The 27,846-nt window shown below is 45.0% G+C and overlaps 1 protein-coding gene across 1 annotated transcript in view; it reads right to left on the bottom strand.

Moving 5' to 3' along the window:
- Nucleotides 1-19,204, bottom strand: part of OTOP1 (otopetrin 1) — a 62,676-nt gene extending 43,472 nt beyond the window's left edge. Inside the window, exons 1-2 of the mRNA XM_088463563.1 lie at nt 18,862-19,204; nt 13,750-13,886 (exon numbers count right to left, since the gene is read on the bottom strand). Of these exons, the coding sequence (XP_088319689.1) occupies nt 13,750-13,886; nt 18,862-19,201 (477 nt within the window). The 5' untranslated portion in view covers nt 19,202-19,204. The remainder of the gene's footprint in view (nt 1-13,749; nt 13,887-18,861) is intronic.
- Between the last annotated feature and the right edge of the window lie 8,642 nt (nt 19,205-27,846).

Genomic DNA, 27,846 nt, shown 5'->3' with positions numbered 1-27,846 from the left:
GTGCTGTAGTGTTGTCCAGGGGGTGCTCTGTCCATCAGGGGTGCTCCCCCCAAGTGCTAAAAAAATAATATATTTTCTGTGTTTGTGAATTGTGTGCGCAGTAGCCGCACGTGCATCAACAAAGTAGTGCCAAGCGTGCGCCTGTGTCATAAGTAAAGGGCCGGCTGGCTTGACCGTTAAAGGGTGCTGTAACCCCCGAAAGTACACTCCTGTCCAAACCAAAAAAAAAATATTTTCTGTGTTTGTGAATTGTGTGCGCAGTAGCCGCACGTGCATCAACAAAGTAGTGCCAAGCGTGCGCCTGTGTCATAAGTAAAGGGCCGGCTGGCTTGACCGTTAAGGGTGCTGTAACCCCCGAAAGTACACTCCAGTCCAAACCAAAAAAAAAATTATTTTCTGTGTTTGTGAATTGTGTGCGCAGTAGCCGCACGTGCATCAACAAAGTAGTGCCAAGCGTGCGCCTGTGTCATAAGTAAAGGGCCGGCTGGCTTGACCGTTAAAGGGTGCTGTAACCCCCAAAGTACACTCCAGTCCAAACCAAAAAAAAAATTATTTTCTGTGTTTGTGAATTGTGTGCGCAGTAGCCGCACGTGCATCAACAAAGTAGTGCCAAGCGTGCGCCTGTATCATAAGTAAAGGGCCGGCTGGCTTGACCGTTAAAGGGTGCTGTAACCCCCGAAAGTACACTCCAGTCCAAACCAAAAAAAAATTATTTTCTGTGTTTAGCCGCACGTATATATCAAATCGATATAACATAAATGGAGGACCAAACTTTCTCCGATAAAAATAAAATAGAGAAAGATCAAGAACCACTTCCTCCTAGTGCTGAAGCTGCTGCCACTAGTCATGACATAGACGATAACATGCCATCAACGTCGTCTGCCAAGGCCGATGCCCAATGTCATAGTAGAGGGCACATACAATCCCAAATGGCAAAGTTCAGGAAAATGACCTTGAAAAAGACATTTAAATCAGCTGAAGAGAAACGTAAACTTGCCAATATGCCATTTACGACACGGAGTGGCAAGGAACGGCTAAGGTCGATCCCTAGTATGTTCATGACTAGTGGTTCAGCTTCACATGACGATGGAAGCCCTCCTCCCACTAAAAAAATCAAAAGAGTTAAGCTGGCAAAAGCACAGCGAAGAACTGTGCTTTCTAAGAAGATATCACAAATCCCCAAGGAAAGTCCAAGTGTGGTGGTGGTTGCGATGCCTGACCTTCCCAGCACTGGACGGGAAGAGGTGGCTCTTTCCACCATTTGCACGCCCCCTGCAAGTGCTGAAAGGAGCACCCACAGTCCACTTGCTGATATGCAAATTGAAGATGTCACTGTTGAAGTACAACAGGATGAGGATACTGGTGTAGCTGGCGCTGAGGAGGAAGTTGGCGAGGAGGATTCTGATGGTGATGTGGTTTGTTTAAATCAGGCTCCGGGGGAGACAGTTGTTGTCCGTGGGATGAAAAAGCCCATCACGGTCATGCCTGGGCAGAAGACCAAACATTCCACCTCTTTGGTCTGGCAATATTTCTATCCAAATCCGGACAACAACTGTCTTGCCATATGTACCATATGTAAAGGTGAAATAAGTAGGGGTAGGGACGTCAACCACCTAGGAACATCCTCCCTTATACGGCACCTGCAGCGCGTTCATAAAAAGTTACTGTCAAGTTCAGAAACTTTGGCTAAGACCGTAAGCAGTCCAGGGACACCTAAATCCCGTTGTCCTGTTGTATCCAAGCGCCTGCAAACCACACCGTCAACTCCCTCCTCGTCAATTTCCTCCTTAGTCAGGATCGGAAGTAGTCCTGCAGGCCATGTCACTGGCATGACTGACTCTCCTATCTGGGATTCCTCTGGAGGATCCTGCATTGCTACGCCTACTGCTGCCGCTGCTGCTGTTGCTGCTGCTGGGAGTCGTTCATCATCCCAGGGAGGAAGTAGGAACACCACTACTTTTACTAAACAATTGACCCTCCAACAGTCCTTAGCGAGGAGGATGAAGTACGACAGCAGTCATCCTGAAGCAAAACGTATAACTGAGGCCTTGACTGCTATGTTGGTGTTAGACGTGCGTCCGGTATCCGCCGTTAGTGCAGTGGGATTTAGACAATTGATGGAGGTAGTGTGTCCCCGGTTCCAAATCCCGTCTAGATTCCACTTCACTAGGCAGGCGATACCGAGACTGTACAGAAACGTCAGAAAAAGTGTCCTCAGTGTCCTGAAAAATGCCGTTGTACACAATGTCCACTTAACCACGGACATGTGGACAAGTGGAACAGGGCAGACTAAGGACTATATGACTGTGACAACCCACTGGGTAGATGTATCACCTTACGCAGCAACAGCAGCAGCGTCACCAGTAGCAGCATCTCAGAAACGCCAGCTCGTTACAAGGCAGGCTACGCTGTGTATCACCGGTTTCAGTAAGAGGCACACCGCCGACAACCTCTTAGAGAAACTGAGGGAAATCATTGCCCAGTGGCTTACCCCACTTAGACTCTCCTGGGGATTTGTGATATCTGACAACGCCACCAATATTGTGCGGGCATTACATCTGGGCAAATTCCAGCACGTCCCATGTTTTGCTCACACAATAAACTTGGTGGTGCAGAATTTTCTGAAAAGCGACAGGGGCGTGCAGGAGACGCTTTGGGTGGCCCGAAAAATTTCTGGCCACTTTCGCCATTCAGCGACTGCGTGCCGAAGACTGGAGCGCCAGCAAACACTCTTGAACCTGCCCCGCCATCACCTGAAGCAAGAGGTTGTGACGCGGTGGAACTCAACCCTCTATATGCTTCAGAGGATGGAGGAGCAGCAAAAGGCCATACAAGCCTATACATCCACCTATGACATAGGCAAAGGAGGGGGTATGCACCTGACTCAAGCGCAGTGGAGAATGATTTCCGTGTTGTGCAAGGTTCTCCAGCCCTTCGAACTTGCCACACGTGAAGTCAGTTCAGACACAGCCAGCTTGAGTCAGGTCATTCCCCTCATCAGGCTTTTGCAGAAGCAGCTGGAGAAAGTGAAGGAGGAGCTAAGACGGAGCGATTCCGCTCGGCATGTGGGACTTGTGGATGAAGCCCTTCATTCGCTTTGCCAGGATTCCAGGGTGGTCAATCTGTTGAAATCAGACCACTACATTTTGGCCACCATGCTTGATCCTAGGTTTAAAGCCTATGTGGTGTCTCTCTTTCCGGCCGACACAAGCCTGCAGAGGTGCAAAGACCTGCTGGTGAACACACTGTCAGCTGAAGCGGAACGTGACACGTCAACGGCTCCTTCTTCATTTTCTCCCGCAACTGGGGCTGCCAGGAAAAAACTTAGGTATCCTAAGCAACCCGCTGGCGGTGATGCAGGGCAGGCAGGACCAAGTTTGGACATCTGGTCCGGACTGAAGGACCTGGCAACAATTTCTGACATGTCTACTGTCACTGCATATGATACTGTCACCATTGACAGAATGGTGGAGGATTACATCGGTGACAGCATCCAAGTAGGCATGTCAGACAGTCCATACCTGTACTGGCAGGAAAAAGAGGCAATTTGGAGGCCCCTGTACAAGCTGGCTCTATTTTACCTGAGTTGCCCCCCCTCCAGTGTGTACTCCGAAAGAGTGTTTAGTGCAGCCGGGAACCTTGTCAGCGAAAGGCGTAGGAGGTTGCTTCCACAGAATGTGGAGAAGATGATGTTCATCAAAATGAATTATCAGCTCTTCCAGGGAGACCAGCCTCCAGAAGGTACAGAGGGACCTGTGGTGGTGGATTCAAGTGGGGACGAGTTAATACTTTGTGAGGATGAGGATGTACACACTGAAGAGGGTGAGGAATCGGTGGATGAGGAGGATGAGGATGACATCTTGCCTCCGTAGAGCCAGTTTGTGCAGGAACACATTAATTGCCAGCTTGTTTTGTGGGGGCCCAAACGAACCAATCATTTCAGCCACAGTTGTGTGGCAGACCCTGGCGCTGAAATGATTGATTTGTTAAAGTGTGCATGTCCTGTTTATACAACATAAGGGTGGGTGGGAGGGCCCAAGGACAATTCCATCTTCCACTTCTTTTTTTTCTTTGCATTATGTACAGTTTGGGGCCTAGTTTTTCAAACTGCCATCCTGTCTGCCACTGCAGTGTCACTCCTAGATGGGTCACGTGTTTGTGCCGCCCACTCGTGTCGCTTAGCATAGTCATCCAGCTACCTCGGTGCAACCTTTTGGACATAAAAACACTATTGTGAGGTGTTCAGAATAGACTGGAAATGAGTGGAAATTAAGGTTATTGAGGTTAATAATAGCATAGGAGCAGAGAAACCAACAAATTCTGTGATTTTAGCTGTTTTTATGCTTTTTTTAAAAAAAATACAGATCCAAAACACAAAACCCAGAACCCAAAACACGGAAGGGTGGTTTTGGCAAAACCAATCCAGATCCAAAACACGAAGAAAGATCCAGATCCAAAACCAAAACACAAAACACGAAAAGTGGCCGGTGCACACCCCTAGTATTAATAGCCGACTTCACACCCCCTACCGACCGCAAGCCAGTGCAAAGGTAGAGAGGATGAACGGGACTATTAAAAATAAGCTAAGTAAAATCATGACTGAGAGTGGACTAGGATGGCCAGAAACGTTACCTTTGGTCCTACATAGCATAAGGACCACTCCTAGACCTCCTCTGAATCTGTCCCCATTTGAAATATTGTTCGGTAGACAACCTCATTTGATTATAAGTCCACAGGAAGATCTAAAGGGTAACAACGAGGTAACTGTGAAGTATGAAGGCCAAGAGAGATACCTGGGTCTATTCCACTCACTACAAAAAGGTCAATCAACCGGTGGAGAAACAAGTCGGAGACAAAGCTGATAGCGTGGACCTGTCGCTCGCGAGCTTGTTCTGGGAGGATTGAAAAGGTCGTAGTAAGATACCTGAACTGAGAGAAATTTGCAGGTCTTGTTGTGACAATGGACGGGCCTGCTGTGTTCATTTTCATATTCTCTTTTAGAGTGTTCACCATCCTGGTCAGTCCGGGGATATCCAGTGTCTGTGATGGGGGACCGATTGAGGAAACAGGAGCTGATGGCAGTGCTGATGGAGTGGAATCAGGAGGAGTGCAATGCCAATCAGGGGAGTGTCTGACCAATCTTAGTACTGTTATTGTTAAGAGAGCTGTCATTCCGGATACTCGGGGAAGGTGTGGAGGTTTATTGTCTGAAGATTCCTGTATTTGTGAGCTTTGTGGGTCCCTAGTTGATGAGAACTGTATCCAACGGTGCCAACCTAAATATAATCCGTACTGGGGTGGGTATCCTCTAGAGGATTATCATAGCATTGTAGACAAGGTGTTAAATCAAACCGATTGCTGGGTGTGTTCACATGTGCCACAGGGACAGCATAATGTAGGGTTGGTGCCATTTCCGCTGAATATCATGGAAATGTTAGAATTGCAAAAAGGGAAAACATTGGATAGAAAATTCCTCTCATCCAAACCACCTCATTTCAAACTATCAATTTCAAGTAGATCACTTTTGTGTCTAAACATAACCAACCCCAATAAACCCGGGAGTTGGGAAGTGACGGGGTATAATCAGACGATGACCTTCTCACAAAGAGCTGATAATGAGTCCATAGACCATGACCTGCTGCGCTCCATTAAGTCTGGTGGGAAACATTTTAGGTATCAGTATACATTGAGTTCCACCAAAGAAATTATTGGTAAGGTGCCAAATGGTTATTGTGCTAAAATAATACAGCCAGAAACTTGCATGTACTAGATGGAAGAACCAGAAATAGGATTGTTTGCAAGGGAAATGTGCTTAATGATAATGATGATTACCATTCCTTATGTTCTCCCTGATAATGTATGTTTCATCCGTGGAAGAAAAGCATATAAATGGCTCTCCCCGAGTTCCGAAGGTTTGTGTTACCTGGAAAGAATAGTCCCAGAAGTTATGACCCTCACACATGTTGAAATGCTGGGTATACATAAAAACACACCGTCACCATATCTTCACACACAATATGAACACAGAGGTAAAAGAAATATGGTACCTGGTGATATACATAAAGCCACTCAGTTAATCAGTGAGACAACTGGCTTTCAAGTTCTGGTCGCATTGGACTCCACCAGGATCGCTCGGGGTACATTAAATTTTAGATATATCCAGGAACTTGCCAAATTGATAGATAATATCACAAAGATGTACGATGACACATTCAGGTATACAGGGAGAGAATTGCAAGCGTACAAGAAAGAACTGGTGCAACACAGGCTAGTGTTGAATTATTTAACTGCTGTTACTGGAGGGTATTGCGTAACATTGGCTACCCAATTTGGAGTAAAATGTTGCACCTATGTCACCAATGATACCAGCGACCCTAAGGAGGTGTTAGACCGGAAGATGGATGAAATTCTGCAGCTAAAATGGGAATATTGTAAGAACCATAATGCTTCAGTGGCTGAAGTAGGGGAAAAGACAGAAGGATGGGTGTCATGGCTGAACCCAGTGAAATGGTTCTCAGGTCTAGGGGAATGGGTCCAGGAAGTGATCGCCAGCATAGGCAAATTCTTAATCCTTATACTAATTGTCGTCATAATAATTGGCATATGTGACCGGTGTGTTCCTATTGTGTTGAAGTGTGTAAAATGTAAAAATAGAGTAAAACGAAAGAATGAAATCATGATGGTGGCCAGTATGAATACTGAGGTAAATACAGAACTGCATTACAACCCTGAGCTAGGAAACACCATTATTTAATGTATTATATTTAGACAGGCATAGAATGTATTATTGAAATGTTATTCAAAGAACACCTCAGATAATGTAAAGTCTCAATTCCCCTTCAAGACTGCTTTTATAAGACTGGTGCATTCCCACACCTTTCACATGATCTTCCAAGATCCGCGGTGTGCGTATAATAGTAGTTTTATGTCCCACTCAGAGACACATTATTGATGGATTAAGAACCACCTTGTGCCATCCCATAATAACACCAAATAATATGTAAATGTAAGCCTAATTAAATTCTAATAGCAGATTGTGACAGCATGTTGTTTGCTTACAAAGGGTAGACTGTCGAAGTTGAATAATTGGCTGAGACAAGTTCAGTTTAAAATTTAATCGCGACAACGCCATCTTGCGACTGGCCGCAAGACGCCATCTGGAAAATGAGATCGCAAGATGCCATTTTGCGAATGGCCGCCTAAGCGCCATTTTAGATAAACTCACATTTTAGTACATGTGGCGATGATACTATTAGCACCATGCGATTGCATTTTTCACCATTTCTCATACACACATTAATACGCACAATTGCGCTGTTAACTAGTCGCATATTAGCGAATGCATAGGACTTTGTATGAAACCGCTGTTGTATTAGTTTTATGCGCACGCATCTGCCCCAAGTTAACTAGCGTCCTTATATCAAACCCTGAATACCCACACATTACATATTCACACTTAAGGTTCAATAAGCTTTAAAGTGTATGATTTAAGTTGGTTCAGTTAGTTTAAATGCTGAGAAATAACGGTATTTGATAACTAAGTCTGATAACGGTATGATAAACAAGTCGTGTTTGGTCTTGTACTGATGCGTACTCTTTTTACAGTATTCCGGTGTTATCGGTGGGGAGGTCGCATCATGCAAACTCAAGTTATGGATCGCAGAGCCTACAAGCAACAAAATGTATATTTCATGAACAACTGTTAGAATGTTGCAGGGGGCGTGAAGAGGAAGATCCCCAGCTGTTAGAGGCAGGGAGAGTCTATTTGAACCAGCCTGTTAAATGTGCTGTAACAGATGCTTCTCCCCTGGGAACCAATGACATCAGCAACAAACTTCCCTATTGTCCTGTTTATTCTGGGGGGGTATAAATATGTGTGCACGAACGCTGGTTCTTAGTCTTCGTGCTGAACGCTGTATGACTAGGGGTCTCTTGCTGATGCCTATCTCCGGGTCCGGAAGCGCTGCGTATGTATACTGTACTTGGGTCTGTATAATTTCCTTTTGCGCCTAAATTGTGTCTAGATCAATTGCGTGTAACTGTCTGAACTTTTACCCGAATAACACTTGTGCTTTGGAACCACAGATTCCACGTCTAAGTCTTTATTTATGGTATGACTGCATACGCAAATTAGCGTCATCCTTAGAAGGTTTAGGAAGGTGTGTATAGAGGTTCTGATCCAGTATCGTTAGGGTGCACTGCTGGAGGCACTGTATAAGGGGCACTACTGGGGGCACTGCATAAAGGGGACCACTACTGGGGCACTGCATAAAGGTGACCACTACTGGGGGCACTGCATAGGGGGGACAACTACTGGGGGCACTGCATAGGGGGGACAACTACTGGGGGCACTGTATAAGGGGCACTACATAGGGGGGACCACTACTGGGGGCACTGTATAAGGGTGCACTACTAGGACACTGTATAAGATGCACTACTGGGGTCACTGTATATGGGGGCACTGTATAAGGGACACTACTGAGTGCACTGTATAAGGGTGCACTACTAGGACACTGTATAAGATGCACTACTGGGGTCACTGTATATGGGGCAATACTGGGGGCACTGTATAAGGGGCACTACTGAGGGCACTGCATCAGTGGGACCACTATTGGGGGCACTGTATAAGGGGCACAACTTGGAGAACTGTATAAGGGGCACTGAATATGGGTGCACTGCCTGGTGCACTATATAAGGGGCACTACTGGGGGCACTGCATAATGGGGACCACTACTGGGGGAATTGCATAAGGGGGACCACTACTGGGGGCACTGCATAAGGGGGACCACTATTGGGGACACTGCATAAAGGGGACCACTACTGGGGGCACTGCATAAAGGGAACCACTACTGGGGGCACTCATAGGGGGGACAACTACTGGGGGCACTGTATAAGGGGCACTGCATAGGGGGGACCACTACTGGGGGCACTGTATAAGGGACACTACTAGGTGTACTCTATAAGGGTGCACTACTAGGACACTCTATAAGAGACACTACTGGGGGCACTGTATATGGGGGCACTACTGGGGGCACTGCATAGGGGGGACCACTACTAGGGACACTGTATAAGGGGCACTACTGAGAGCACTGCATCGGGGGGACCACTATTGGGGGCACTGTATAAGGGGCACAACTGGGGGCACTGTATAAGGGGCACTGAATATGGGTGCACTGCTGGGGGCACTGTATAAGGTGCACTACATAAGGGGGACCACTACTGGGGACACTGCATAAGGGGACCACTACTGGGGGCACTGCATAAAGGGAACCACTACTGGGGGCACTGCATAGGGGGGACAACTACTGGAGGCACTGTATAAGGGGCACTGTATAAGGGACACTACTGGGTGCACTGTATATGGGTGCACTACTAGGACAATGTATAAGAGGCACTACTGGGGGAACTGTATATGGGGCACTACTGGGGGCACTGCATAGGGGGGACCACTACTGGGGGCACTGTATAAGGGGCACTACTGAGGGCACTGCATCAGGGGGACCACTATTGGGGGCACTGTATAAGGGTGCATTACTGCGGGCACTGTATAAGGATGCACTAATGGGGGAACTGTATAAGGGGCACTACTGGGACACTACTACTGGGGACATCGCATAAGGGGCACTACTACAGTGGGCATTGCAAGAGGGGCACTACTACTGGGGGCATTAAGGTGCATATGGAATGGAAAGGAATGTTCTCTGAGTGACAAGAAATGGTGGTGTGTCATGTTGACACTCCCCCATTTTTCAGTGGCCATGCCCCTTAATGAAGTGACCACACCCACTTTTTCGACATGGGGGGCCTCCATTTTTCTTCTTGCCCTGGGCTCCAAATACCCTAGCTACACCACTGATTTTACCATATTATGAATTCCGTGTACATTTACACTATATGGACAAAAGTATTTGGCCACACCTGTTAATTATTGAATTGAGGTGTTTCAATCAGATCTGTTGCCACAGGTGTATAATATCACCCACCTAGCCATGCAGCTGCAAACATTTGTGGTACAAAATGGGTCATTCTGAAGAGCTCAGTGACTTCAGCGTGGTACTGTGATAGGATTCAACCTTTGCAATAAGACTGTTCATGAAATTTCATCCCTGCTGGATATTCCACGGTCAGCTGTAAGTGATATTATTAGAAGTGGAAGCGTTTAGGAACAACAGCAACTCTGCCTCAAAGCGGAAAAGACCACGTAAAATCACAGAGCAGGGTCAATAACTGCTAAGGCGCATGGTGTACAAAAGTTGCCACTGCTCTGATTCCACAGCTGAAGAGTTCCAAACTTCCACGGGCATTAATGTAAGCACAAAACTGTGCAAGCCTCACATCACTAAGTCCAATGCCAAGCGTCAGATGGAGTGGTGTAAAGCACACTGACACTGGACAGTGGAGCAGTGGAAACGTGTTTTGTGGAGTGACAAATCACGTGTCTCTGTTTGGCATCCCTCTTCGCATCCCCGGAACTGGGATCCGAGAACAAGCGCCGTCTGACGATGGCGCTTAGTCTCGGAAGCAAACTCTGAAAACGTTACGTTTTCGGAGTTTGTTGACTATCAGGGGGTCCTTTTCGGACCCCTGATGATGAATGGCCCGGTAGCTAAAATATGCAGAAACTAGCGTTCCCACATGGTTACCGAGCCATTTATTGGTTGATGAATAGGCCCTTTAATGTTGATTTTTTGATTCACATTGTTACATGAGATCAGCAATCGATAATGCAGAGCATATTTCAAAATTAGTCATGTCCTATATTGTGGAACAAGGCGGTGTTGCGCTAATAATCTAAATATTGGAGTTGTTAAAGGACTAAATATGGCAGAAAATCAACAAACGGATTCAAGACACCAAAAATAATATAAGAATCATCATAATTCTTTAGATAGCTTTATGTATTCTTTATTACAGCTATTTATGTGTACACATCATTTAATGTTACATTTAAACATTAAGATGTTTTATGTATGTATATTAGATTAGTCTGTGAAGACTTCTGCAGAAGAATTGTTTTTAGTATATGTTGTATTGTAACTAGGTCTATTTTCAAGTACAATTTATATAAAGAATGATATATATTCTAAGGCTTAGACCATATAGGCAACAGTACTACAGACTGGGGAGTGAATCTACTATAATGCCATAGAGAATATGTTTAGTTGCTGCATTTCCCTTTCGATATGTAGATTAGGCTCCATGACACTGCCCAGTTATGGCTGTCCTCTTACCTTTCCCACAGCTCCTTCGCTGTCTCTACTCTCCACTCTACCCCCCACCTCCCTCTCTTTATCTTCTTGTTGGTGTCTCCCAAGGCTCAGTCCTTGGTCCACCTTTCTTCCTATTTACATCTCTTCTCTTGGAGACCACCCAATACCACCCTTATGCTGTCTATACACAAATCTAGTTCTTCTACCCTGACATCTCCCCCTCTACCCTCTTTCACGTCTCTGTCTCTCTCCCATCTCTTTGCTTATTACAGAACCTTCTTAAACTGATATTGTCTAAGTCTGCACTGTCTCCCCCCCCCTCCTTCAGGGGGGAAGCAATCGGGAAGCCGACTGCCTAAATACCGGCAGCCGGCTTCCCGACTGTCATATCCCGGCAAGGGTGAAATGCCGGGCGTCTAGATGTAGACGCCCGCATTTCCCCAACGCCGGGAGAGCGGCGCCCGGCATCCCGATCGTAGTGATGCCGGGCGCCGCGAGCGGACAGCTGCGGGGGGAGGGTTAGGTTTAGGGCTCCTGGGGGGGACTTAGGGTTAGGCACCCCCCGGGAGGGTTAGGGTTAGGCTAGGGGGAGGGAGGGTTAGGGTTAGACACCCCGAGGGGGACTTAGGGTTAGGCACCCCCCCGGGGGACTTAGGTTTAGGCAGCGGGGAAGGGGGTGGTTAGGGTTAGGCACTTAGAAGGGGGATTAGGGTTAGGCTCTTGGGGGGGAAGTTAGGGTTAGGCACCTCTAAGGAGGGTTAGGGTTAGGGGGGTTAGGTTAGGTTAATACATACTCACCTATCCACGATCGGGGATTTCCAGCGATGTCAGGCTTCCGCTGCTCGGAACTCTGCTGATGTCGGCCTGCCGCTGACGGGAATCGAACCGCCGGCCATGTGGCCGGTGGTATTTCATACCCATTCCCTTCAGGGTTCCTTCTTCCCATCCATCATGCTGATCACTGATGTGGAGCCTCAGGAGCCACACTGCACTGCTGCATTCAGAACACAGAGCCAGAATCACAGGACTTGAGGTGCAGGTGAGTAAACAGGGGGAGGGTGAATAAGCTCCGTGTGGCTTGGAGGGGGCCCCCACATCTTAGTTGCCACCGGGCCTCCACAAGCCTTAATCCGGCCCTGTTCAAGAGCCCTGAGCTTCCTCCTCATCTTTTCCCAATTTGCCTCCTCATTATACCCACACTCCCCCAGAATGTAAACTATCACGAGCAGGGTCCTCTAAATATCTGACTGTACAATTTTCACTCTTGTACTGTCTGTTTGTACCTTTTTTTTATTGTATTGTTTGTGTGTATCAGTGGCGTCACAAGGTGGGTGCGGGGGGTGCGGCCCGCACCCGGGTGTCACCCGCCGAGGGGTGACACCAAGGTGCAGGCTCCCCCTCAGTGACGGGAGCCGGGTGCTGCACTATAGCATTAAGTGCAGCGCTCGGCTCCTGTCAGTGAGGGAGCCGGCACTGTCCATGCCTGCACCTCCTGCACCCCCCACGCCATTGATACATAATGTATCATACATTTTTTTTTACCGTGGCCACGGCAGGGTAAGCGCCGTGAGGCCACGCCCCTCCCGAAGGTCCAATATGTGAGGCCACGCCCCCGACACACCCCCTCCTGAAGACCACGCCCCCATTTCGGCGATTGTGACGTGCAAGGTGTCCCTCCCCGCACCGGGTGTCACCGCGGGGAGGGACGCCACTGGTGTGTATCATTCTAATTTTACCTATACAGCGCTACGAACACTAGGTGGCACCATATTAAGAACATATGATAATAATGGGATCTATTCACATGAGAGCGTTTCTGTTATATTATAAGATTAAGCAACTTAACTTTATGGGTGTGGCATATTAAGTCACCATGCAGAATGTCGACATGTGATTTCGACACTGGCGTAATGCTGACATTGCCACGCTGTCGACAATGTGAATATTGATAGTCGGCAGGTTGATAATGCTAGTTTACATTGACTTGTCATCTCACCCTAACCCGAACGCTTAACTAACCTTAAAATTGGCTGTCGACATTCTGGATGTCGACATTCACACCATACAGAAATTATGAATGTCGACTTTATGACTACATACCAACTATACCACCACTTCACTGACTTCATTTTGTACACTACATAAGTTATTGATCATATGAAGTGCCCTCCACACCAAACAAGTGGCACAGCCCTGGGCTGAAGGGACGGATTAAACAAACCAATTACGTGACTTCAACCTTTTGCTAGTTTTCCAAATCCATTGTAAAAGATTAGAACAAGTAATTATTCAGTACAACTAGCAGCTACGCAGTAATAACATGTTGAGATAAGAAGGCGTAATGACAGGAGAATGTCATAGAAATATACACTGCCTAATAATTAAGGCTTATTTAAAAGAACAATAAGCAATTCATTGAACAGAATGGAGACAAGCCATTATGGTACTTATCTAAAGATTAAAAGAATCAATAAATACATTTAAAAAAGAAAGAATAAATCATTTTTGCAGCCTTTCATGTTAATTGATAAAACTTTACCTGCAGAAGTGTGTGGATGGTGTGAGTAACTGGAAATATCCCCTCCGTTATAGACAAACACTCAGAAAATCCGATGTAGTAGCCAATTTTGAAAGAATCCAAAATAAGAGTAATTACTGCAAACAGAGTGATACCACCTGAGGGGGGAAAAAAGGTTGTTTTAAGTTACAGCCCCCAAAACACTGTTCTTCTCATATTTATATATTGTATATTATTGTGTATAATTAATATATTTTATACCCTAGATGGATTCCTAATTTCCTACAGTTGGATTTCATGGAAGCCCCCTGACAGCAAGCTGGTATTCCTGTTTGCATCTATTCTGCAAATACAGTACATTGGGTGTAGTATGCAATACCGCCAGCCGCAAGTGCCTAACCCTAACCCCCCTCTCTAAGTGCCTAAACCTAACCCCCCGTCCCCGCAGCCTAAATCTAATTCTCCCGGGTGGGTGCCTAACCTAACCTCCCCCTGGGGGTGCCTAACCCTAACCCCCCCTTCCCCTAGCCTAAACCTAACCTTCCCCGGGGGGTGCCTAACCCTAAGTCCTCCCGGAAGCCCTAAAACCTAACCCCCCTCCCCCCATGCGCGTGGCCTGCTTACCTTCGTTTGGTATGCCGGGCGTCGGTCTTCCGGTGTAGATCTAATGACAGGTGTCGGGTTTTCGATGCCTGTCATTAGTGCTTTGCCGCGATTAGACAGTCGGGAAGCCAGCGGTCGGTATTTAGATCTTTGGCTTCCTGACTACATCCCAGTACATTCCAGCTTTCCTATGTTTGTTATGATTCTACCCAAATCAAACCATTGGCATCTAGTTCACTCTTTACTGGCCAGGAGGCAACACCATTGCCTTGGATGAGTAAGCAGTGGCAATCCAGTTGGTACAGTACCCAATTTCAGTTCCTGTTAAGTCAGCCATATTGTAAAGCTCAGATACAAATTATCAATGGTGTTGACCAATCCATCCTTTTGGCAATGGTAACAAAATTCGGTAAAGAACGGGTTTCTGATTAAAAAGGTCCATATGGCAATACTGGAGCTGATGTACAGTTGCACTTTCAAAAAGTAAGCAAGACATAATTTATTTGAAAGGACATTTGCAACTTTGCTAAAAAATAAACTATAAATTCCAAACAAAATTATTCCAATAAGATAGGATAAGAACCCTAGGATTATATGAATCTAATAAATGGTAATGAATGTCTGGCCTTGATAACATGATAGACAATTGCATGTGACTTGACTTTAGCAATTTCTGATTACACTCATGTTTACAAAAGGTGTAAACATACAGGGCCTGATTCAGCAAGGAACGCAGTTGCTTATTAGCACGCAAATGACCGATTGTTGTGTTCAGGCGCATACATCGCAGTGCGAGTGCGCGAACTAGCCACTGCGATCGGGACTGAGATCGCAGAGGATACGCAGACCCATGGCAGGGTGAGGTCTGACCTGCCTTAGCTGTGCGTGACGCTTCGATGGTACTTGATTATACCGATGTTTTCGCAGTCTTGCTAACCATTACGGATGTGCGTGTAGGTGAAGTGGGCGTCCTTATGTAGTGGTGCGGCGGCATTGCGAAGCCTATGGATTAGCATACTATCGCTATATTGCGATCAGTGGTTAAGTAGGCCCACAGTTTATTGCCTAAAATTCTAACTAGACTGTACATGCCATAGTGACATGATGTGAGCATAGAAAAAGTATAGTAAACAATACAAGTCGCCTAAATTAAGATGGATGATTTTTCATTTATTTTTTTTAATATCATTAAATCTACAATGATATTTTATGCAATATGAAAAGGATCTTGTGACATTTATAAATAAATATTTAATATATTCCTTTTTCAATATATTTGTTATTATTGCATATAATCTTGTGCGCCAAAAGGGATTGGGTCATTTTCTTATGTGAGAAGCCAAGAATCCCATAGACAGGTGTGAAAACAAAATCCTAAGATCTAACAAGTTCCTGAAACCTTTATTAAACATTTATTAATGTTCATAGAACGCCACTGATGTTTTAGATTTGGGTGTAACATATGCTAGATGTTAAAGCACTTATAAAAGCAGTTTTAGATATTTTTTTTACATTTAGCAAAATCCTGTAAGTACATTTAGAAACGCCTTATAATATGGCACTGTAATATATTAAACAACCTACCCATATGCTTACGGTTCAAATGTTTCAATTCTAAGCTGATTTATTGCTATTCTGTGAAATATTCCAGATGGATTTTAAATAATAATGTAACAGCTTTATGTTCAAACAGAATACTACATAACATATTATGTGGTCCTAAATGCCTAGATCAGCAGAGTATGAATTATACAAACACAAGAAAACACTTTTGCACAAAGTCCAATAAGCATTTGCAAGGTTACATATAAATAATAGTATGCTTCAGAATTATTTAAAAATTTCATAACATGTAAAGTTCTGGGGATAAAAAAAATCAATACGCTTATTTTTCTCTTTTGAACCGAGGCGGCATATATTTTGTGTTAACATTGCAAGAATTCTTTCGGTTACAATGAATTTTATATAAACTGCAAACCAGTTTACAATTCCATTCATCTTGAATTAGAGTACAGGTTGAGTCTCCCATATACAAAATGCTTGGGACCAGGGGTATTTTGGATATCGGAATATTCCGTATTTTGGAATAATTGCATACCATATTCAAATGTTTTAGGAATAGGGCCCAAATCTAAACACAAAATGCATTTATGATTCATATACACCTCACACACACAGCCTGAAAGTAATTTTATACAATATTTTCAATAATTTTGTGGTTCAAAGTTTGTGTACATACATGAAATTAATTTATGTTTCATATACACATGATACACAAAGCCTATAGGTCATTTTATACTTTATTTTTAATAATTTTGTGCCTTAAACAAAGTTTGTGTTCATTGAACCATTAAAAAGCAAAGGTTTCACTATCTCAGTCATGTTGAAAATATTCTGTATTTCAGAATATTCCGTATTTCGGAATATTTGGATATGGGAGACTCAACCTGTAATAGCTTTCTAATATTATAATAGATATGTATACATTCAAGGCAATGCAGAATGGCATGCAGAATATACAAAAACAAAAAAAACTTTATCCTTTGCAAGATCTGAGCTAGTTTTAATGCAAAGCAGAAGACGTGATTCAGGAAGTTTGGTATCTAAAAGTCTTATTTTTTTTAGAAAAAAACCTGACTTTCCACCTTCCCTATTTTTGTATTAAATGAAAGCATCTTGTATTCCTGAAATCTGTCTTCCTGTGGAGAAACACATAGTGTCATAATGAGTATAACTGCCTAGCTTGGGCAAACTCTGCTATTCTCTCGCGAGAACAGAATTGGTCATGTGAGCTGGCTGACGCCTCATTTATGCCATGAGAAAAATTCAGCAGAGAAGGTGAGGGCAGTAAGTACGGGGCTGGCAGCTATGCCTGAGTATTTTATGCCCAACCAGCCAGACTAACTCATCAGGGGGACCAGAAAAAGTAAGTAGTGCTCCTCAAAAATCTGAATTTATTTAGCAACTTGTTTTTCAAAGGTGCCAAGCAAAATATTTTGCTTTAGGATGTCACGATAGTTCATTATAATTTAGATAAAAGCTCACAAATTGAGATGTGTATCGCTAGGGCTAAAGGGGGAGATGTACTAAGCTCTGGAAAGTGATAAATTGGAAAGTAATAAACTAGCAGCCACTCAGCTCCTAACTGTCATGTTACAGGCTGTGTTTGAAAAATGACAGTTAGGAGATGATTGACTGGTAGTTTATCACTCTCCAATTTATCACTTTCCAGAGCTGAGTACATCTGCCCCCAGGTAACACAAGGCTGTTTTTATGTCATACTTGCCTAATCGCCCTGAATATCTGAGAGACCACCAAATATCAGAAAGCTCTTCCAGACTCCTAAGACGGAAGACCAGGAATCCCAATATGCCCACTGGGCGGTACCTGGGGGTGTTTAATGACATGATTTGCTGTGACTTGCATCACCGTGACCTCACACCCCTCCCCCCGCTGCCTGATGACGTGATTTGCTGCATGGAGCAGCAGGGGGCAGGGCCACAATGACCGGATTTACACTCCGCCCCCACCCCTGCACTTTATCTGTACCTGACCTCCGGGTTCTCCCCTTCAGCATTATTAAACTGTCAGAAAGTATGTTATTATGTAGATTATTGAAATCAGATATCTGTAACAATTTACAGTTGGGAGCGCATAATTCCTTATGGCATACAAGTATCTCTAATGGACAATGAAGTGATAACATCATAGCTCAATGGTTATAAGTGATGACATCATAACGCACCATTATTGTTTGTGCAGTTCCCAATGACTTCATCAATACAGGTTACAGATGGTGCATGGGTGTTAGCCTATACCATAGCAACATACAACTCTTAGGAATTAGAAAGATCTTATCTTTTGGAAATTTAAGGGAGGTAGCAGAGACCTGACTACATAAAAAATAGGGGAACATCCAAAAGAGGTCTTTAGCAATTGTGGGTTATGATTGAAACATTTGAAGGAAGTGCAAAGTCTCAGCAAACTTCAGAAGGGGTAGGGGATGCTTAACAACACAAACATAAATCTACTCCGTCTGATGATACATGACTGAAAAGCACAGAGGGTAGTCAGAAGAATTCAGCTACGTAATTTGTAAACGTTTCCATTGATATTCTGTGTTAAGTAAAATAAGACCACTGTACCTATGTGACATCTGGGGAAGATGTACTAAGCCTTGGAGAGTGATAGGGGTATATTTACTAAGTTGAGAGTTTTTAGTAGTGATGGATGTTGCCCATTATCTTCTAGAAGGTGCTAGATAAATGTTAAGTAGAATCTAATTGGTTGCTATTGGCAACATCCCCACTTCTAAAAACTCTCACTTTAGTCAAATATACCCCATAATGTACCAGCCAATCAGCTCCTAACTATGTTACGTCTTTAAAAATGACAGTTAGGAGCTGGTTGGTTGGTAGTTTATCACTCTCCACTTTCTCTCTCTCCAAGGCTTAGTAGAACATCTGCCCCTGAGAATGAGCCCTGAGACACTTAGCACTACATTATAGTGAGGCACATTCATGTACTTACACCTTAACCATCTTGCTCCAGCATCAGTGTCTTTCTCTATAATTGTCCGCCTTTGTGTGTAACTCCCAAAAATGTACCAAAGCATCCACACCAGCTGGATGAGCATCAGTGTGATCAGATAGGAAAGTAGGTCTCTGTCTGTTATCCCCACAGCATGGATCGCCCATGCAAACATCAGCAACAGCCCGGCCAGGAAGATATTGAAGCCATACTGGCTGCTGAGGATCTCTGCGTTTTTCTGAGGATAGTTGCGAATTAAGTTGAGTTGGAGTTTCTTCCCTTCCGGTTTTTGCGTCTGATCTGATGAAGACAAAGTGTCTAATTTGTTCTCATCAGCCATATTGTCCTTTCTGCAATAATAAAAAAAAATATATTGAAGAACATTGGCAAAGTTTATTTAACCAACACTATTTTCTGTTCCCCCCATTAAGCTATGTATTATATGCTTGTATCTACATTAATCAAGTACGCAACTGGTACTGCGCTAGCTACTGTATAAAACATATGTAAAGTATCATTTACAAATAAAAGTAGCAGGTACCTTAAAAGGACCTTAGAACCTTGAAAACTTGCAGTGATTTCCAGTAGTTACCTATTATCATGTTAAATTGCTGTCACTTTGGCTGCTTAAGTACTCCCACACATTACTACGAGGAAATAGAAGTTATTCACTATAGCAATATAGAAAATTGCTTGTTATGAAGTAAATTTGATATACGCGAATAAAAAAAAAATATCTTACAATGTCTAACACATTAAATGCAATAACAAGAAAAAACTCAACGCTCTATTTGGGCAAAAAATATTAACTATAAGCCTTACCACATCCACAAGTTTTCTCCGGACAAAGACCGGTCTTAGTGCAACAGGACGCACAAGTAATGGGTCTAATTCTCTCCGAATGATTGTTTTTTGTCCCAGTCAACGTCTTTGATCCCTCTTATAAGGATTTTTTTTTTTTTTTGTTAGACGTCAGAGGGATCCAGCCTGCAGGTGGATAGAATTTCCACAGCAACACCTCAGTGTAGAGTGAGCACAGGAGGAAAGCCTCTCTCAGCTGTGCTGCCGGACCTCACAGAAAGACACTGCTCTTAGGACCTAACTCGCTGTCACTCTGAGGACATAAGTAGCAGAACGACAACAGTTATTTTATATGATGAAGTTTCTTCCCACAATCGGATAAACATTTGGGAGCATTTTTGAACACAACCCGTTTTTTAATGCGGATGTGATAAATATTTTTTACGCACATTTGCTAAAATCCTCTTGGCAGGGGACAGGCTCTGATAACGCTATCACACTTCTTCCTGGCTCAGATCTTTGCCGGCCAGTGTGCATGCGCAGCCTTCGGCTGGCGCATTTGTCACCCAGTGCGTTTGGAAATGGAGGGACCGCGGCAGATAGCTACAATAGTACGGCTGTTTTTCCCCGCAAATATTATTTGATAAATAGGTGCCTTGATCTTGATAAAACTGACGGAGAGTTGACTGACTTGAAGTTACGTAAAGTAAATTTACACAAAAAAAACCCAAACCATATAAAAAACTGCATTAATTATGTTTGTGTTTCATATTACCCCACATAGGATTAATTGAATTGCGACCTGATGACGGGATGTAGTTTGGAAGCCGACGATGTAAATGCCGAACACCGGCTTCCAGACTTTCTAATCCCGGTGTGGTAAGCCTATTTTATATATATATATATATATATATATATATTATATATATCATATGGCAGGGTGCCCGCACATGTTACTCACAAATACAGACGAATGGTGGAGCACTCCATACGCTTAATAATAATCCAAGACAACGGCATATATGATCAGCAACGTCTCAGTGCATTTATTGTCGCACTGTCGCTGTCATGGCTTAAATAACATACAAAAAAACTCACCTTAAATACAAGCTACTAATCATCGCGTGTATGCCATGTCCAGGAAGTGGGACCTCTATGTATGATATGACGTCATCACGCACGATGAGTCATTAGTGACAACCCATCACCATAGTAACAATACTATGGTGATGCTATGTTACTATGGTGATAGGTTGTCATTAATGACTCATCATGCGCAATGACGTCATATCATATGCGCGCCCGAGTGGGATGCGAGGTCCCGCTTCCTGGACATGGCATACACGCAGTGATTAGTAGCTTGTATCTAAGGTGGTTTCCAATCAATAAGGAGGGCTACAGATGTCACTCAGCAAAAGTCCTTTTGTAAGTCACAGGTAATTTTCTTAGATTTGTATTCAAACAATCACATCACCGTTTCAAGACCCGAAGGTCTTTTCATCAGGACGTGTAAACTATAAGCCACTTACAGTGCATCCGGGAAGTATTCACAGCGCGTCACTTTTTCCACATTTTGTTATGTTACAGCCTTATTTCAAAATGGAATACATTCATTCAAGCGGGTTGATGTTGGGCTCTGCACACGCGCAGCGGCCGCACTGCGCGAGCCCCGGAGCAAGAGAGAAATTCTCTCACTCCGGGGCTCACTGCAAAAGGGGCGGCTATCTATGGTGATCGACAGCTCGCCCCGTTTTGTAGGCGTGGCAGGGGGGTGGCTTCACAAACAAAGGCATTCCCAAACGAACGCCTGCCGTTTGTGGGCGGCCCCACTGGCATCACCAGTGATGTCAGTGGGAGAGTTTCCGGCTCTATTAGAGCCGGAAGCTCTCTGGGGCTTGCGGCAGACGAGAACCTACCACAAAGGTCTTGTCGCAAGCCCCGATGGTCGCGATGGTCTTGACCATCGTGACCATCAACCTGGCCGCTCGCTAAAGCTGTGGGTGGTCACCCACAGCCTAGCGGGCGGCCAGGAGACCGGGCCGGAAAATAGATGCGTCCGCCCTCATTCTGAGCGAGCACTCGCATGTTGCGAGCGCCTCTGAATGAGGTCCAATATCCCATAATGACAACATGAAAAAAGTTTTTTTTGAGATATTTGCACATTTAATAAAAAAAAACCACTATGAAATCACATGTACATAAGTATTCACAGCCTTTGCCATGAAGCTCAAAATTGAGCTCAGGTGCATCCTGTTTCCACTGATCATCCTTGAGATGTTCCTACAGCTTAATTGGAGTCCACCTGTGGCAAATTCAGTTGATTGGACATTATTTTGACAGGCATACACCTGTCTATATAAGGTCCCACACTTGACAGTGCATGTCAGAGCACAAACCGAGCATGAAGTCCAAGGAATTGTCTGTAGACCTCCGAGACAAGATGGTCTCGAGGCAGAAATCTGGGCAAGGGTACAGAAAAATATTTGCTGCTTTGAAGGTCCCAATGAGCACAGTGGCCTCCTTCATCTGTAAATGGAAGAAGACCAGGACTTCCTAGAGTTGGCTGTCCGTCTAAACTGAACGATCGGGGGAGAAGGGCCCTAGTCAGGGAGGTGACCAAGAACCTGATGGTCACTCTGTCAGAGCTACAGCATTCCTCTGTGGAGAGATGAGAACCTTCCAGAAGGACAACAATCTCTGCAGCAATCCACTAATCAGGCCTGTATGGTAGAGTGGCCAGACGGAAGCCACTCCTTAGTAATAAGCACATGGCAGCCCACCTGGAGTTTGCCAAAGTGCATTTGAAGAACTCTCAGACCATGAGAGACAAAGATTGAACTCTTTGGCATGAATGCCAGGCGTTCTGTTTGGAGGAAACCAGGCAACGCTCATTACCAGGCCAATACCATCCCTACAGTGAAGCATGGTGGTGGCAGCATCATGCTGTGGGGATGTTTTTCAGCAGCAGGAACTGGGAGACTAGTCAGGTTAGAGGGAAAGATGAATGCAGCAATGTACAGAGACATCCTGGATGAAAACCTGCTCCAGAGCGCTCTTGACCTCAGACTGGGGTGACTGTTACTCTTTCAGCAGGACAACGACCCTAAGCACACAGCCAAGATATCAAAGGAGTGGCTTCAGGACAACTCTGTGAATGTCCTTGAGTGGCCCAGCCAGAGCCCAGACTTGAATCCGATTGAACATCTCTGGAGCGATCTGAAAATGGCTGCGCAAGGACGCTTCCTATACAACCTGATGGAGCTTGAGAGGTGCTGCAAAGAGGAATGGGCGAAACTGCCCAAAGATAGGTGTGTCAAGCTTGTGGTATCATATTCAAAAAGACTTGAGGCTGTAATTTCTGCCAAAAGTGCATCAACAAAGTATTGAGCAAAGGCTGTGTAGTTTCTTATGTTTTGTTTTTTTTTTATTAAATTTGCAAAAATCTCAAAAAAACTTTTTACACGTTGTCATTATGGGGTATTGTGTGTAGAATTTTGAGGAGAAAAATTAATTTATTCCATTTTGGAATAAGGCTGTAACATAACAAAATGTGGAAAAAGTAATGCGCTGTGAATACTTTCTGGATGCACTGTATATAGTTTACACGTCCTGATGAAAAGACCTTAGGGTCTTGAAATGTTGACCACTTTGATGTCATAGTTTGAATACAAATCTACTTTAATAATCAAGGAGTGCCGCCTATCTTTTCCTCGCATCGTGCTGCATAGCACAGACTACAGGATTACATACTCATATATATATATATATATATATATATATATAGAGAGAGAGAGAGAGAGAGAGAGAGAGAGAGAGAGAGAGAGAGAGAATGAGAATGTAGGGGGCAAGCCTATCAGGCAGATACTTGGCCTAATAGACTTACCCCCTATCTCACTAGTGAGGCTCAGAAAGCCTATGCTGATTTGTCCTCTACTGATGAGAAATATGACCTAGTCAAAAGTGCCATACTAGCTCGGTCAGGTCTCACTCCTGCAAAAGCGCCCTATTAAGAAGCAGGTTGCAGAACTCCCCATACAGGGGCGGAGTTTGGTCCAGCCAGAAGACCGCACTGACACTCAGATTGTAGACACGGTGGTTGTTGACCTGTGTATAAGAACCCTAGGGTGGAATATGCATTGCTGGGTCATACACGCTGATCCTCAAAATCTAGAGGAATTAAGAACAGTGTTGGAGCAGTATGAGACCTCAGTAAATATGACAACAATGCCAGAAAATAAACCAGGGCACCTCATTGGTGTCGCAACTCTCGGGTGGATAATGGATGCAACAGGTATTGGGATTGGCGAGACCTATAACTGAGCCGCAGAGTCTAATGTGCCAGCGGTGTTCACCAGAGACCTCCGCAAGAAGGTATGGACTTAGCTGCGTCCGACGCGCAGTTGGCGGCCCTCAGTCTAGGTTCCCTTATACAGGTGCTGGTGAGCTCTGGATGGAGCGAAGACTTTCAGCGTAGTCGACAAGTCGGGTCAGAACCAAACGGACAAGACGGTACCAGGGAGCAGACATATGCAGGTCACGGAGAACAGCCAAGATCAAAACTGGATTACCAAGCGCAATACCAGGGAGCATACAAAATTGGGTCACAAGCAAAGCCAAGGTCAGGATCAAGCAATGAGTTTTCACAGGAACGCAGGACTAAGGTTTGTGAGCCTATACTCTGGCACAGGAGTGCTCCCAGGGACTTCCTTATATAGGCAGGGCTTGGATTAGGGTGCCTACTGTGACGTCACCAGGAGGAGTGTATATCTCTTTAAATACTTTCAGGTCGGCGCATGCTCCCGCAGAGAGCCGCGGTCGCCTGTACCATGCCACCGGTGGGGAGCAGCACTACACAGCAATGGGTGCAGGGGACTCCCCGCCCGCTGCCCTGCCATAGATCAGCGCTGCCAGACCCGGTAAGTGCGTGTCGGGGTCCAGATCGCTGTGACAATTGGCTTGTGACCCCGTCTGTCACCCCTCCTCAAGAAAACACGCCAGGGTCATTTTCTAAGAGTGCGGAGAGTCAGGTCATGTAAGGCAGGACTGTCCCAGAAAAACAGAGCCTATGGAGTGTGGGGTTGCTAATATAGGTGCTACGTACTCCGCTTTTTGCACAATGGTACCCCTGGATTCTAGATCCCCGTTAATGTGGGAAACTGTGTTACTGAATGGCCGAGAACTCCCAGCTATTATACACTCAGGGAGTGAGCTAACCCTGATCTCAGAGGCTGTCCTGCCCAGGGCAGTAGAAAAGGTGCCAGGGTTAGTTGAAGTACTCTGCATTCACGGATTCACAGAAAATATCTCCCAGCTGCGAGTGAGCCTCACCATAAAGGGGCGCGCTTATGAGATTGTCACCGTGGTGGGTCCTAAGCTCCCCTATCCTATCATATTGGGACATAATTCCCAGGATTTGTTGAGCACGTAATGGAACCACAGAGACAATGCCAATATATAGTCTCCAGGGCTATAGCTCGGAAAAGGGAGAAGAGTGGAAAAGTACGGCCAGTCCTCTTTGGAGAGAGAACCTCTGCGCAATGTCTGAGGAAAGAAATCACTTTGCCCGGTTACGGCCAGACAAATATTTGCTGAGGTGTCATACCCAATGCAGATGTTGCCATGAATGTGCTGGAAACCACCACCCCTCGGGGTCCTGGGGGACGTTCTAGTCTTGACCATCGCGACCATCATCACGGCCTCTCGCTGTAGCTGTGGGTGGTCACCCACAGCTATGCGAGCGGCCAGGAGGCCGTTCTAAAAGAAAAAGCCTGGGTCTGAATCAGGGCCCATGCCCGCTCTCTGGCTCCTTCCTGGTTACTGTGTCTGCATCACTGGATCTTCATGGGTTCGTTGGATGCTGTCTCTCAGACATGACCCTGCTCAATTTCTGACTCCCTCCCCTCTCTAGGCTGCTGCTAAGAAACAGGGCTCATTGCTATCTCTGGCTCTCACTGACTCAGAGAGCCAATCATAGCAAAGTCCTTGGCCCTGCAGCAGCAGTCAGTCACTCACAAGGTACAACAATTTTTTTCTGTGACTTCATTCCAAGCCTCAGTGTCAGATGCTCTTTTGCTGTTTCAGCATCCTGGCCAGCTCCTATACAGCAGCTTGGTGTTAAACTCTTATCTGTGACTTAGGAGCTCATGCAGACCCGCTCGCTAGATACGTACGCTCGTAAGCTCGCTCCCCACGTATGCAACTTCGGCTAAGTGACGGCATGGCAGGCAATCGCACAGCAAGGCATTAGCTCGCCCACTATGTCTTGCTGTGCGATCACTTTGTGTATGTAGACGTCCACTAGCGCACGTCATCTCCAGGAAGTGTTTGAAAACGTTGGTACCTCGAGCATCATCAGATGCGATTGCAGCGCTTAAGGTGCCTTTACCCTGCCGCAAGCACAGTGATCACTTCAGAGTGACATCCCACCAAGTGACGTGTACTATGACGCTGCCTTTTAATTATGGACGCCTCTGAAACAGCGTTGAGACACTCAGGCACACCTGAGTCCGCACCTCCACTTCCCCGTTTCCAGTGGTCAGCTCCTGTCACCACCCACAAATGGCCTCTCCTGTCACTCACTCCACTGGGCAGTCTATACGCAGTGAGCGAACGCATCCCGATCTCTCGCATAGGTTTTCGCACGCGCATTGCGATGCGTACGCATGCACAGATAGCGACTATCGGCCAGCTACAAGCGTTCGCATCACAGCGAACGGGACTGAATCAGCCCCTTACTTCACTAAAATTGTCACATTTGTCTCAGATGAATGGTTCATACACCTAAACCTTCCTCGACCAATGCTGTACAGAATAGTAAAAACTCTGTCAAAATCCATCCAGTGGAGGTTAGCCGGAACAAAAGTAAGTAACCTGGGAGACTGTATTATATTAGATAGATAGATAGATAGATAGATAGATAGATAGATAGATAGATAGATAGATAAATAGGGCACACATAGATAGATAGATAGATAGATAGATAGATAGATAGATAGATAGATAGATAGATAGATAGATAGATAGAGCACAGATAGATAGATATTTTCAACTTAAAACACCTACTGTACAGATTATTCAGAGATACTTGTGATACTTCATTTCAATTATTTCTAAAACTCACCTCTGCACGTGACTAATTGGAATTTTGAAAAAAAAACACAGAAAAGACCCATGACAGTGACCTGTGTCACATACTCGCATATGTACACCATCAGTAGTATATAAAACAGGACATCTATAGCAATATCAAGCTGAAGAAGGGGTCATCAGGAACATGGAAGTAACAAGTCTAGACAGTCTGGGTCATGCTTGCTGACATTCTGGCTTCCCCCTCTGGTAAAAAAAAACCCTATTTGCGTGGCTGTAAAGGGTGGCGCTGTGAGAGCAAATCCGGGGGGGGGGGGGGGGCGCTATCATTGTGATCTCTCCACTCCACCGACAGAGGAGAAGAGACTGCTGCCGCTCAGCAACCAGCTGTCTCCCTGGTCTCCCCACTGCAGCCCAGCGTTCAGCAGCCATTCGCAGACATATCTGATCAGCTAAGCAGCACAACAGATGGCCGATATATCTGACAGATATATCGGTCATCTGCTGGTATGTATTGGCAACCCACCGATCGCCCGTACATGCTGCAGGTACCCGGCGGTGATTTAAATGCCCGCCCATGTTAAATGGCCTCCCAGTTCAACGGTCAAGACGATTGGTGTTTGTACACTTACCTGTTCTCAGATAGGTTGGCGGCTCCCGTCGACCTAGTGTGTACCCAGTGTAATACCTCATCAAAAGGTTTAAATTTCGAAATTGGATGGGAGATTGTGACACAGTCACTAATATCTACTCTCAGTCCATCTACTAATGCAGTGACCAACAATACACTGAAATCCTCCTTACTAAACAAATCATTCTCTCCACTGTGCCGATTTGCCATTTGAGTAAATCAGTAGTGATGACCATTTACAGTATTGTCAGCAATTGTGGCCAATCAGAATTCGGTGGGAAGAGATCTAATACTGCTTTACAAAATAGTACCCATTGGGAATTAATCTCCGGTCCATTCTTGTTACTATTTTTTTTTTATGCGGTACCCATCTAAGGTATCTAATTAGAGATAAGGCATCTACACTACTAAAGACTGCTGTGACCAATTGCAGCAGGTATGTGTATCACATACACCTTATACAAATA

The sequence above is a fragment of the Taudactylus pleione genome, unplaced genomic scaffold (genome assembly GCF_031769625.1).
Source record: "Taudactylus pleione unplaced genomic scaffold, aTauple2 ptg001408l, whole genome shotgun sequence".
NCBI lineage: Eukaryota > Metazoa > Chordata > Amphibia > Anura > Myobatrachidae > Taudactylus > Taudactylus pleione.
The sequence above is the reverse complement of the archived record's forward strand: the minus strand, read 5'-3'. Positions and strand labels throughout refer to the sequence as shown.